Source organism: Otolemur garnettii, unplaced genomic scaffold (genome assembly GCF_000181295.1).
Source record: "Otolemur garnettii isolate 467f Iridium unplaced genomic scaffold, OtoGar3 scaffold00101, whole genome shotgun sequence".
Lineage (NCBI taxonomy): Eukaryota > Metazoa > Chordata > Mammalia > Primates > Galagidae > Otolemur > Otolemur garnettii.
Window position 1 is genome coordinate 1,583,151 of NW_003852496.1, and position 14,052 is coordinate 1,597,202.

Genomic DNA, 14,052 nt, shown 5'->3' on the forward strand with positions numbered 1-14,052 from the left:
GACAGCGCACATCTGGACAGCCTGTACCTAGACAGCGCACATCTGGACAGCCTGTACCTAGACAGCGCACATCTGGACAGCCTGTACCTAGACAGTGCACATCTGGACAGCCTGCCCCTGGATAGCCCAGAACTAGAAAGCCTACACCTGAACAGTTCACCTGCCCCTGGACAGCTCACATCTGGACAGCCAGCTAGACAGCCTGCCCCAGAATAGCTCACACCTGAACAGCTCATATCTGGGCAGCCTGCAAGGACAGCCCACACCTGGACTGCCTATACCTGAACAGATCACATCTGGAACCACCTTCTCAAACATAGCCTTGGCCCCTTCCCGGCAGCATGCACTAGGACCACTGAGTGATGAGAATACAGGCTCTCCCAGCAGGCAAGCAGTCTGTTCCAAATAGGCCTCACAGAATGGATGGATGGATGGATGGATGGATGGATGGATGGAGAAAGGAAGGGAGGGAGGGACGGAGGGAGGGATGGATGAATGGATGGATGGATGGATGGAGGCTGCAGTGGGCACTTTTTCCCCATCTAGCATCCATTCCCCTTCCCTCTAGTACCAGTTCCCTAATTTTTTTAGGGACCACTCACCTCTCTCAGTCTCTGTGGGCTGAGCTAAGCCTGCCCTCTCAGCTCCAAAGTACCCCTTTCTTTACTAGCCACAGTGACTGACCCCTAGGTGGGCCAATTAGAGAAGACTGCAGGTCCACAATGGCACCATCAGAAAAGAGGAACTGTCCTCTGGAGTTGGTATAGGCAGGATCGTAGCTCAAAGCAGCCCCCATTAAGGAGAACCCATGTGTTACGTCCAGAGGAGAGCAGAGCTGCAGACAGAGACAGTCCTAATGGCCCATTTATTCTCCTGGATGCTGCCATCCCTGAAGCTCAACCTTTATTACAGAGGCAGTTCATTCCCTTTTTGTGCTTAAGGCAGTCGGAGTTGGGTTTTCCGTCATCGGTTGGAGTGAACTCACCAAGATGTAGAAGGTGATAAAAATGGGACTGGAGGTGATACGAATCTTGGCCCGAGCAAACGGAAGCTTCCAGAGCAGGAAGATGAAGAAGAGCACATTGGGGATGAGCAGCAAGAGGTCCCAGTACCGGACCCTGGCAAACAGGTACAGGGGCTGGCTCACTGTGAGGCTGGGAATGCCCCCCACCCAGCACAGTCCACGAAAACCCGCTCACACCCAGCAGGCAAGACTCCTTACCTGGACGTGCCAATGTCTTCATAGAGCAGCAGCAGGCAGCGATGGGGCACGCTGATGTTTGGCGCCAGGGGTGGGGGCAACGCTGTGCTCCCGTTGTCCCAAATCACCATCCCGCCAGCGGCTGGCCCTAGGGGAGTGAGAGCCACCAGGGTGAGCAGCGTGGGGGCTGTGCAGCCTGGGCTACTGCTCTCCTTCCCCTGCGTCACAGGTTCCCGGGGGACAGCAGAGGAGCTGCACAGAGCACACCGGAGGACCACTCGCCCCACCCCCACAGCTCAGCTCCAGCCTCACTGGGTGGGAGGTGAGTGTGGGGCTCTACACAGTCATGTCAGGCTGTGTGTCGTGACCCCTCAAACAATTACAAAGCCATCCCATTAACTGAGCACCACTGTGCCAGGTGCAGCAATAGGAGCGACCCGACATCACCCATCAAGTCCCTTCCATCTGCAGGGGCCCAAGAGGCATTGAGCAGAGCACAGGCTGGGGGCTCTGTTCCCAGCCCTGCCCTACTTTCTGTCCTCCCTGTGCCTGCTTCTCCCCACAGAAGTGGCTGACAACACTGAGAGTGAGGGATGTGGAGAATGTCCGCCAGGGCCTGCACGTGGGAAGGGCTCACAGCAGCAAGACTGGCTCAGGGGCCACCTGGCTCACGTGAGGCCACATAGCTGCTACATGCCACAGCTGGCATCGTGTACCCCTCAGTTGGACCCTCGAGCCCCCTCAAGCCCCTCTGCTGCCACCCTGGAAAGGCAGACACAAATGGAGGTGGCACTGAGCTGCGCCTGAGAGAAGCATGGGAGGTCTCCACGTGGAGACAGGCGTGGGGGAAGAGCAGATGCTGAGGAGGAGGGGCAGCGGAGCTGTTTCTGCAAAGGCCGGGCTGCTGGGCATTGTAGAGTCTCGATGGACCCACAGGCCAGGGGCACATGTGACAATCTGAGCACAGGGTTCAAGAGTCCAGCACGGAGGAGAGGAGAGCGGGTGGTCTGGGGTACTGAAGGAGTGGCTAGAAAACTGAGCCACAGACTCCCAGGTCAGAGGACTCTTAGGGGACAGAAACAAGGACTTCTGCAGAGAGCTCTGGAGAGCCCAGAGCAGGGCAAGCCAGAAGTGGCCTGAGACACCAGGACTTAACAGGTGCCAACATTTAGAATGAGGATTTGAGCAGACTGGCCGGCTGCCCCACCACATCTGCCCTTGGATGGAAATGCACAAGTGCTGCTTATGGCAGCCCCGGGCTGGGAGCAGCCAAATGCTCCACACAGGCAGAGTGCTCATGTAAATGGTGGCAGGCTCAGATGGGAACACACAGCAGCACTAAGAAAAATGGACTGCTACTGCAGGCAACATGCCTGGGTCTCCCAGATGTGAGGCTGAGTGAGCCAGGCACAAGAGCCAGCGTGCACATGACCTGTGTTCAGAGGTGGACAAGGGGTGCCTTTGCAGAGGGAGAGGCGTGTACGGGGGAGGCGTGCCCACTTCTGGTCCTTCATGGAGGTGATGAGGACACAGACCTGTTTGCCGTGTGGTAATTCACCAGGCCACACACCCAAGATTCCTAAGTCATAGGTATATCTTAACATATCAAAGGCCCAGATGTCTCCTTGGGCAAGAAGCAGCCCAGGGAGCTGAGTGCCCATCAGTAGGTGGTCTGCAGCAAGACAACAGAAGCCTCTGCTTATGCTGTCACCAAGACTGTCCCTGAGGAGCAGCAGGCCCAAGACGGCACTGGGGGGACTTAGGGACGTTGCCCTTACGCTTCTGAGCCATGAAGTGCCAGTGTCACTTCTGCCTGGGAGAGCAGGGGCTCAGGCCAATCCAACAGGCCACTCACTACCAGCTCTGGGATCTCGTCCCCATCTAAAGAAAGAGGATATCACAGCAACATCCAGGACAACAGGATGTACTGAAGATGAGAATATACAGGAGTCCTGACCATTAAGTCTCCAAACCCACCCTAGCAAAACTGCTACATACCTCATGGCTGAAGTCATTACAGTCACCTTGAAGTGCTCCCTTTGGAAAGCTCTGCACTCATGCCAGCACCTAGTCCACCCTCCAAATCAATTTTGGAACTCTTCTTCTGAAATGATCATCAGTATTGTTGTCATACAGCACACAAAAAACACACAACAACAATAATGGATGCCGCTAGCAAGACACCGTCAGGTGTCAACATGAACACAGCTGTGAGACACTGATATGCCAAGGTTGTGAATCCTTCCTGAGTTGTTTGTACAGTGCTGCTACCATAAGGGCATGGTGACAAGTTCGTGAACTTAACTGTCGCACCTTGCATGACAACAGCTCAGATGGCCATTCCAGAAAATGAGCTCAAAATCGCTTGGAAGGGTGGTCTAGGTGCTAGCATCAGTGCCTAGCTTCCCGAGAGGACTACTTCAAAGGTGACCATAGTGATATTCAGCAATGAGGTATATAGCACTTTTTCTAGGGTGAGTTCACAACCTTAATTGTCTGATCTTATATGCCTGGCATGCAGCCATCCTAAGAAGGAAGTTGATTCCCTCCCCGTTCCCTACTGAGGGTAGAGATGGGCATGGAAGCCCGGCCTTCATCCAAGCATTCTTTCACTTTAACAAGCACCTGCTGGGTGCCAGGCACAGGCCTAGATGCTCAGACACGGCCAGCAAGGCACTGCCCTCACAGGGTCTCCATCCTCCAGAGGAGAGACCAAAATATGTAGCACAAAACGCTTATTTATAGTGCAAACTTCTAGAGATAAGTTCTAGAAAGAGAAGAAAGAGAAGGGCAGAACAGAATGATAAGATAGGGGAAGACTGCGGGCCTCCCCCAACAGCCACCTTTCCCTTTAACAGTGGGACTCATGCATTTTGCCTTGCACGTGGCTTCCCAGAACATGGCTACTTTTCCCAGCCTCCCTGCAGATGGGTATAGCCTTGTGGCGAAGTTTTATCCAACTGGACGCGAACAGAATGAAGTTTTCCGATTTCAGGCCAGGCCCTTCTCTCTTCCCATTGTCTGGAATATGAATGTGATGGTGTGAGCAAGAACAGCCATCTGAGACTGACCGCAAGATGGAAACCCTGTAAAAGGATAACAGGGAGATAACAAAGAAGGTGTCTGGGTCCCTGACACAGGAACGGTGTGCACACAGGCTGCCATGCAACAGAGAGAAGTAATCTTTTATTTTATTATCTTGACTTTGTCTCAACGGCTAAGCTCAATTTCAACGAATAGAAAGGGGTACTGCTTTGGAATGGATGGTTAGAATATGTGACCTCTGAGCTGAGGTCTAAATAAATGAAAAGGAGCCAGACTTGGAAAATCTGGTAAAGAACATTCCAAGGAGAGAACAGCAAACCCAATAGGCCAGGGTAGAAACAGGCTTGGCCTGTCCAAGGGGCAAAAAGCAGGCCCAGGTAGCTGGAAGTGGTGTCCGAAGGGTTGATGGGGCGGTTCGGATACACATGCCCATGTGCAGTGTTGTTCCACCCCAAGTGCAGTGAGAGGGGTGTTACAAGGTGGTAGGATCCCATTTCCATGTAGAAGGAAGGGGGACTGAAGCAAGGGAGGTGTGAGACAGGGAGGTGGTGAGGACTCCTGCAGCTGTCCAGGCAGGAGCACAGAGGCTAGCACGAGTGGCAATGGTATGGTGGGGGATTTGGGAGACCTTTGGGGGAGATGACAGGTCCAACACAGAGTGAGGGGAGAGACCAGGGAAAGCTGAAGCTGTGGTTTCTGGCCCGAGCCACTGAATATTTTACAACTGGGACTGACACTGAATATGCTGTCCCCACTAGACACTGTCCCCTTCTTCCTTGCTAATAAGCTGGTCCTTTGTGCAGGATCCCTCTGTAAGACCTGTGTTCAGGGAAGGGCCCCCACCCACCCCAGCACCAGAAGCTGAATCTCAATTAATTTAATCTAGTGGGCCTTGGTGTGGAGATCAGCATGACAATGGTCTTACTGGACATGATGAGCTCCCCTATATGGGAATGGATTTTTCCCATATAGGATCCAGGGCTGCCAAATGTCCTACAATGTAGGGGACAGTCCACCAAACGCGTAATCGTCCTCCCCTTCAGCTGACAGTGCCCGGCAGAGAAGCTCTGGCCCAAGTCAAGAAAGGTGACCCATTCTGCCCCCAGGCAGTGGCCGGAGTTGGCAAGGGCATGATGCCACACAGGGGGCCCTGAATCTGTGTGTGGTTGTGGAGGGTGTTACGTCTGGAACTCTACCATCCTGCACCCCTGTGAGGACCAAGCCACTACACTCAGCATGGGGGAGCTACAACTACAGGGCTGTGCCACCTTCTGTGTGACTTCTGATGTACGAGATAACAGCTGGAAATGACACTGAGTTGAGAGCATCAGTTACCTTCAGGAAGGAGGGAGATTGCCCTATGGTGAGGGCAAGGGTGGAAGACCCCAGCACCAGCTCTGGCCTAGGACGGAGTCTCAAACAGCCTCAGGAGAGGCAGGACTAGGGTACAAGCCAAGCACCCAGCAGCCACCAGTATGCTAACAGGCGCCTTATGGCAGAGAAGCCAGTGGGGAAGAACAGGGACCACAGTGGGGGAGTCGGAGGAGCCAGGTGGAGACCAGGGTGTGGCAGGCAGGATGGGTTTCTCTTGGCTTTACCCATCCAGAATCCAAGTTCCTGCAAGTTGCTAATTGTACCCCATTTTCCTGAGGGGAAACCTCAGTTCCCCTACTCTGTAAAGTTTACATATAGCTGACTCCACCCCTTCCCAGCTCCACAGAGTATACATGTAATCTCGGCCTGGTCAATCAGAATCTGCCCTGAGACTTTTGCTCTAATTATCAGGAAACATTTTCTTTCTGCTGAGATCAGCAAGTCAGAGCTATCCCACTCTGATCCTGCAATTTGGGACCCGCCTGAGAGTAAAGTCAACAGAGCAGAGGGCAGAGCTAAGAGCCAGATGGAAATAGACCCTGATGAACTCATTTCAGCCCCTGGATTCACCCACACCTGAAGCCAGTCCCACCCACTTGGACTTTTCAGTTATAAAACCCAACAAATTCCCCCTTCTGCTTATTAGGCCAGTTTGGCTATCGTTTATCTATCTGACCACAGGAAAACTTCCCACTAATAAAGGTTATGAAGCTGGGCAGACCCAGGTTCCACTTCTAGTTTTGCCACGTGCTTGCTTTGTGACCTGGCGTGAGTCACTCCTGCCCCCCACCCCCCAGTGTCAGGGGGACAACAACACCTACTAACAAGGTTGCTGAAAGAATCAAACAAAACTAGAGAAGTGAAGTGTCTACAAAAGCAACATGTGCACAAAGGTCGGTGCTGCTTTTCTTGCCAGAAGAGGGGCTGAGGGCACAAGAGAGGTCAGAATTGGCTTATGAGGTCACTGGCCCCTTTTGTAGCCCCAGGGACTGCGGGGTCTGAGGAGAAGGGGCAGTATCAGCTGCTCTCCCTGCACCCACACCCCTGCTAACCATGAAGAGTAGAGAATAAGCACAGCACCCTCCCAACTAGTATCCCCACTGTGCCGAGCCCAGAAGGCAGCCACCTCCCAGGCCTGCCATCCGGGGTCAGTCTCCAGTCAACAACTTTCCAGGTGCCCCTCTGCAGCCTCAGTTTCTCCACCTGCGGGTTAAAGGCACCAGGCCTGATCTGGAGCTGTGCCCCTCAGACTGGAATGTGTGTAGGCATCACCCAGGCTGGGAACATACTGAGGCTGCTCCGAACAAGTTCCCAGGGACGCCCTGCCCCTGCTGCTGCCACTGTGGGTACAAAGACCGACCACACTGGAGTTACCAGAAATGCCACTGTGTGTCAAAGCCTATAAAATAACTGAAGTAATGATTAAAAAATAAAATAGACATTTCCTACAGGAAGAGATGGTGCTAAGTGGTTTACACTTGGTAACAGCCGTAAAGATTGAGAGCATGACCATCATCCCCACTGTAGAGAAGGAAAGGAGAGGGGCAGGTCCCCGGCCACCTCTGCCCTCAGTTCTGCTGGACAGATGGTCTTATATACCCCCTCCTCTCATGCTCTCACAGCTCTTCTCTTGGACGAGCTCCTGTCCTTGGAGCACTGACAGAAGTGACAAGGGTTGGCTCACTCAGGAAAAAGGGGAAGGTGGCAAGGCTGGCTGAAGGTGGGGAGGAAGAGGTGGAGCCAGACTAGAGGGCGGGCCAGGTGATTCTCAGAGGACTTCCGTGGGATGCAGAGGGCCCTGGGGAAACTCCACACCTCTCAGGACCAAAGAAACTGGGACACACTGTCCCCTCCCTCTGGGAGGGTGTCTCCTAACCTCATTAACATTCCAGAGTGCACAGAGTGCGTCTTCACATCCCATGCTCCACTGCCTGCCTCCCACCTTCCACAGCTGGCCGGTGAGGCAGGATGCCAGCTCCCTGGTCTTGATCACAGCGCAACGCCTGCTGTGAGTCTCTGAACCAGGGCCTTGTCCTCTCTGGGTCTCTCATCTGTGCAATGGGACTAACCAAACCTCACCCAGAGCTTCTAGATGGGAAAACCTGGAAAACCCAGAGGAGGAGAGAGGCTGTAATGCCCCCTAACCTGTCCCACCCCTAGCAGGTTGCGGAACATCCAAAGCCTAGAAGCCAAACAGGATGGGGGAGGCTCCGTAGGACTGAGGCCAAGTCTCTTTGCCCCTCCTCTGTTGCCCTGGGAGGAAGACAGACACTGTCCTAAGCAGGAATCCCCAGGAGGAGGAAGAACCGGGCCCTGTCCACCTTGCCTCCAGGGCCAATCTGATCTGACCCCTACACACACTGCTTTGCTGTGTCCCCTCCATCTCCAGCCACTGCCTTTCACCCTGTTCTTCAAGCACTCAAACTGACCCCTACCTCTGGCCTTTGCTCCCCGGCTAGCTTTGGGATCTCAGCCCTCTCATCACCTCCTCAGAGAAGCCCTCCTTAGTCCCTCTGGCCGCTAGCTCGCCTGCGTCCTTCACAGCACTTTCCTCATCTGAAGCAGTGTTCACATGTTCACTGCCCACCTCCCCCAGGTGTGCTCATGACTGATCCCCCAGTACAGCACCTGGCACAACAAACGCTTTGATGTGAGCCACTGAATCTCCTGCCCTGCTCAGGCGAGCACCTACAGGGAGTGGGAGGACCCCACAGCCGCCTCTTCACTGCAGAGCTACCTCCTCCCTCAAATCCAGTGGAAGTAGAGTCCTTGAGCCCTTGAGATGGGTCCTCGGGAGACAGGAAAGCCCCAGACGGGGCTGCAGCCACAGCTTATGAACAGCATTCCCGGGCCTCTTCAGGCTGCTGAGGCCACTGCGAGGCTGGAGGCTGGTCCTGACAGCCCATTTGTGGATGGGGGCACTGAAGCCCAGATCGCTTCCTGCATGGCCTCAGCCGAAGGGTCTAGAAGCCCTCCTGCTCACCTGCCACAGCCCAGCCCAGGGCCGTTCGCGGCGGCTGTGTCTGGTCACCCTGCCCCATACATATTTGTCCCTGTTCCCTGAGCTACTCCTAATTACTGGGTCCCCGTTTCCTGTTGACTATTTACACCCAGAGCCATTCGCCTTCTGAAACAGACTCCAGGCTGTCTTCTGAGGGGCGCCCTGAGTGGAAGGGGGTTACCCGTGAAGAAAGAGGACAGGTGCTCCCCTGTCCCTGGAGAAAAACCCGGGGACAGTCGTAGGCGTAAAGCTTCATGCCGCAGCGACAGATGGGGCTCCCTATCTAGCTGTGGCAGGAGACATGGCGAGGGCCCCCTCCTTACCTTATAGCCCAGTGCTGCACTCAGGCCGGGCCGCCCAGACCTCCCATCTGCGGCTGCTCCGTGCGCGGAGCCGGCACAGGCCGCGGAACTCTGGCCTCCAGCGCCAGAAGGAGGTGGGGGAGCAGGCAGCGTCACGCAAAAACCGCGGGCAGCCGACTCCGCGGAAATGAAGGGCGGGGTGTTAAGCCGCAAAGGCGACAAGCGGTCGGCGCGCCGGGCCGGCTGACCCCTAGGACACCATACAACCCTTCCCGACAGCGGCGACCTGGAAGCCAGTACCGTCCTTTTCGTCCAGCCAAAACTGCAAAAACAGCCACAGTCCCTACCTGTAATCACTTAGGCCCGCCCCCAACCCTCAAGTAGCCTATAAGAACGGAGGATCACTGAAAAGAGCGGGAGAGACCAATCAGATTCCCAAGAGGCGGGGCGGCTCTCTGATCCCTTAAAGAGACAGGTCGAAGGCGCTGCGGAGACTAGAGCAGCTGCGTTTCTCACCTGGAAAGCCGTCCCGGTTCGCAGACTAGAGGGCAGAGGACGCGCCACCTCTAGCCCCGGGCGCCTGCCAGCTGTCAGAAGCTGTCACCCGACCAGAGCCCCAAAGCCGGCGCTCCACCTCCCGGCTCCGGCCTGCCGGACTGTCCGGGGCGGAGCCTCCAGGGCAGCCTGGCGCGTGCCGGCGCCTCGGGCGCCCTCAGTGGTGACCTCTGGTCACCTGGGCGAGGAAGGGAGGGCGGGGAATCCCTCCCGCTGAGCGACGCTCCCAGCAGGCCAGACCGCGCGCAGGGCCACCCTCAAAGCGCGCCGGCGTTTACGGCCTGCATCCTGTGTTTCAAGTGCGTCTCTCAACCCTGCAATGGGATTATTATTAGTCATTTTTTACTGGGCAGGAGCCTGAGGCTTAGAGACGTTAAAGAACTTGCCACACGATTAGGAAGTGGCAAAACCACCTCCAATCTGTAACTTCAACTATTCTGGCAACTTCTGGAACGTCTTCTCCCGGGTTGCCCCTGCTCTTAGCGCCTACCCCAATACCTCCTTACCCGAACCCCTACTCTCCCCACCCCTATTCCTCCTCCCCTGCCCCCTTCTGTGCTGTGTTCTTTGCTCCAAGATCCAGTCCCCTCCGCACTGGTTTCTGTTTCTATTTCTTGGATGCACTAGGCCTGACCCTGGGTGTCCACATCTGTCCACCTGCTCTGCAAGCTCCTTGTTACCTCCTCAGAGGGCTTTCTCCTCAGCCTCGCTGGAGCAACTGTCCAGTCTCTGTCCCACAATTCTCCATTATTTCCCTTAAAGCACCATAACTCTCTCCCCTGACTATTCGTTTACTTGCCTCCTTGGCGGTCATAAGTCTCCCCCGACCAGAATTTCAGTGTCACGACGCTGAATGCTCTGTATTCCCTACAGCATGTTGAGGTAGACTCAGTCCCTGCTGCAAATTGTAGGCACCCAGTTATTACAGTCACCCCGAGATACAAACTCCATGATAATACAGTTGGGCTGGAATGAGATTGGGCCCCATTGTTCACCTGGGTTCTGTTCTAAAACACACAACAGCGCCTTGCCCCAGGCCATTGGTATCTCTCCCAGTGGTCATCTGGGACTTTATCTGGGACAGTTTCAAAGTTTCAGTATCTGTGTTCTTCAGAGAGGCTGGGCAATGTCTGTCTTTGTGATGGCTGCTGAACACAGGAGCAGGCCTGAGGGGAGTTGCTCCCTGCCCCTCAAGTTCTGCCAGGAAATTATTCACATCTCTCCAGCTCACATTCAATTGTCTACCAATTCTGCCTCCAGGGACAGGAAGCCCCCCACCCCCACCATGTGCCATGAAGGAGTAGTCATGGGACACGTGTGACCCAGCCTACCCACCACCCTTTATCTTTCTTGCATGCTTTCTGAGACTGCAGGCTTGGGGGAGGAGGGCCTGGAGGAGTTTTCTATCACCATAGCAACACTCAATTCTGCATTTTGAGCTCTTGAATTTTGTACCCTGTATGAACTGAGTTCTATCTGCCCCACTAAGCTGGAAATTCAGGTGGACCCTGCCACACCCCATTGTGAAACTAAGCAATTCACTATAGATCCACTCCAGCCACTAGGTCACTTTGGGACTTTATTGTATTTGTGGAATAACTGATGGCATGTCATTTCACCTCTCTTCCTTTGAAGGCAACAGCTAGTTCACACTGTATTCCCAACACACAGGACAGAGTTTAATAAATAGTAGTTTATCTGGCTGGGCAAGATGGCTGATGCCTATAATCTTGGTACTTTGCAGGACAAGGCAGGTGCATTGCCTGAGCTCAGGAATTTGAGACCAGCCTGAGCTACAAGACCCCATCTCTACTAACACTAGAATAACTAGGTAGACGTGGTAATGGGTGCCTGTAGTCTCAGCTACTCAGGAGGCTGAGGCTAGAGCATCACTTGAGTCCAAGAGTTTGAGGTTGCTGTGAGCTATGATGCCACGGCTCTCTACCCAGGGTGACAGAGTAAAACTGTCTCAAAAGAAAAAAAAAGAATCAAAGGAGTAAGGCACCGGCCCCATATGCCAGAGGTGGTGGGTTCAAACCCAGCCCCGGCCAAAAACTGCAAAAGAAAAAAAAGAAACAAGATCTGACTCTTACGCAGGGGTGGCATCCTGTCCAGCCCATGGCTGACAATAGAGATGCTGCTGCAGAAGTGGGATCCCTGATAGCCATGGGGATGATAGCAGTCCACAAATAACAGAGACCATATGGTAGCGCTCAGTTATCAGAAGCAAAATGAATGCAATCATCACACAAAGTGTGACAATTAAGCCCTCAAACTCATCCTAGAAAAAGTGCTATGCACCTCATTGCTGATTGTCACTCTGTCCCCTCTGATGTACTCCCCTGGGGAAGCTATGCACCAATGCCAGTGCCTAGTCCATCATCCAAAGCAATTTCAACCTCTTTTTCTGGAATAGCCATCAGAGATGTCTCATAATTACCCTTGATGTCGTGAATATCACCAAAATGCCTTCCTTTATCTTAATTTTTTTTCTTGTATTTCCTTTATCTTTGGCAAAGAAAAAAGTCATGTGGGGGATAGATCAGGTGAGTAGGGACAGTGTTTCAATACAGTTACTTGTTTACAGGCTAAAAACAGTGCTACGTGAGCTGGCATTGTTGTGATGCAAGAGCCATGAGTTGTTGGCCAACATTTTCAGTTAAGATTTTCGTAAGTATTGGCTCAGCACCTGCAGCTCAGTGGTTAGGGTGCTGGCCACATACATCGAGGCAGGTGGGTTCAAACCCGGCCCGGGCCTGCTAAACAACAATGACAACTGCAACAAAAAATAGCCTGATGTGGTGGCAGGCACCTGTAGTCCCAGCTACTTGGGAGGCTGAAGCAAGAGAATTGCTTAAGCCCAGGAGTTGGAGGTTGCTGTGAGCTGTGACGCCATGGCACTCTACCAAGGGTGACATAGTGAGACTCTGTCTCAAAAAAAAAAAAGAGAAAGGATTTTCATAAGTATCTATCAATGTTTACTTGGTTTGCCACATTTATCAGAGTCACCCGACAACGTGGATGCACTATGATGAATTTTTACAATGTTTGTGTTGGTTCTGCTGGTTACTGGCTGTCCTGACCCCTCTTCATCAGTGATGCTTTCTCTCCCCTCCAAAAAACATTCAATCTGTTTGTACACTGCTGTTTTCTTTGCAGCATTATCTCCATAAATGTGGACTAATATGTCCCTGATTTCATTTCCACTCGTCCCAAGTTTAACAAGAAATTTAATGTTTGTTGTTCTAATTCAAGCTTCAACATTCTCAAGAGCACACAAAAACGTGAACAATAATGAAGGTTATTCAGCAAGACATTGCCACTTGTCAACATGAACACAGCTGTGAGACACTGATATACCACAGTTATGAAACTTTACTGAGCCATCTGTACAGTGCTGCCAATGTAAGGGCATGGTGGCAAGTTCTCAAACTTACTGTAGACCTACTTGACCATCAAGGTCAAAGTGGGAAAGCTGAATATATCAGTGGGATAGACAGTATAGTGAATAGCTAACAAATGCCCATGCTAACTCCTTGGTCTATGGAGTAAGCATTATCATTGTCATAAAACTCAAGTGAAAGCCCCTGAAACACCACCACACTCCCCAGCCAAGATAGTAAATAAAAATCAATGTCACTTATGTGGCAAAGATTAGTGCCACCCTTGAAATGCAAAAGCAAGTTGAGGGGCAGGGGTGGACCCCACCATATCCCTGTTTAATTCATTTGTCTGGCCTTTAAAAAGAGAGAGAGGGCTCGGCACCTGTGGCTCAAGTGGCTGAGGTGCCAACCACATACACCTAAGGTGGCAGGTTCGAATCCAGCCCGGGCCCACCAAACAACAATGACGGCTGCAACCAAAAAATAGCCGGGCATTGTGGCAGGCACCTGTGGTCCCACCTACTTGGGAGGCAGAGGCAGGAGACTCTCTTGAGCCCAGGAGTTGGAGGTTGCTGTGAGCTGTGATGCCACGGCACTCTACCCAGGGGAACAACTTGAGGCTCCGTCTCCAAAAAATAAAAATAAAAAATAAAAAAATAAAAAGAGAGAGAGAATGATAGTGGATTGCTGCAAACTCATTCAAACTCAGTCTGCAGCCCCAACTGCAGGTGCTATGCAGGTGTCATTGCTAGAACAGATCAACTTGGCCTAAGTATTCGGGGCCATCCTTCTTTTTATCCCTGTCAGGAATTATTTGTATTCATGGGGAGAAACAACAGTATACACATATGGCCTTGCCCCGGGCCAATGATAACTCTCCTGTCCTTTGCCATCATAGAATCTGAAGGGGACTGAGCCATCTGGACATTCTGCAAAATGTTGCACTGGTTCCCTATATTGGTATGTCTGTTAATGAGGCTGGATGAGCAATAGGTGACACGTAAATGAAGCTCTGGATGAGACATAGATGCTCCAGAAGGTGTAAGATCAACCCTGTGAAGAACTGGGGGCTTGCCACATGGGTGAAGTTTGCAGGGGTCAAGTTGTCTGGAGCCTACTAGAACATGCCTCACTAATTAACGGACAAATAGTCTTCACAGAAAAGGAAGCACAATGCTTAGCCAGGTCTCT

The 14,052-nt window shown here is 52.7% G+C and overlaps 1 protein-coding gene across 3 annotated transcripts in view; it reads right to left on the reverse strand.

Annotated features, from left to right (window-relative positions):
- Positions 1–9,543, reverse strand: part of TPRA1 (transmembrane protein adipocyte associated 1) — a 16,146-nt gene extending 6,603 nt beyond the window's left edge. Inside the window, exons 1-3 of one of the 3 annotated variants that reach the window (XM_023516973.1) lie at positions 9,440–9,543; positions 1,223–1,349; positions 986–1,118 (exon numbers count right to left, since the gene is read on the reverse strand). In XM_023516973.1, coding sequence (XP_023372741.1) covers positions 986–1,118; positions 1,223–1,332 — 243 coding nt within the window. In that variant the 5' untranslated portion in view covers positions 1,333–1,349; positions 9,440–9,543. Of the gene's footprint in view, positions 1–985; positions 1,119–1,222; positions 1,402–8,944; positions 9,006–9,439 lie in introns of those variants that run through there. The other 2 variants (XM_012809203.2, XM_023516974.1) reach the window with 2 other exon arrangements.
- Between the last annotated feature and the right edge of the window lie 4,509 nt (positions 9,544–14,052).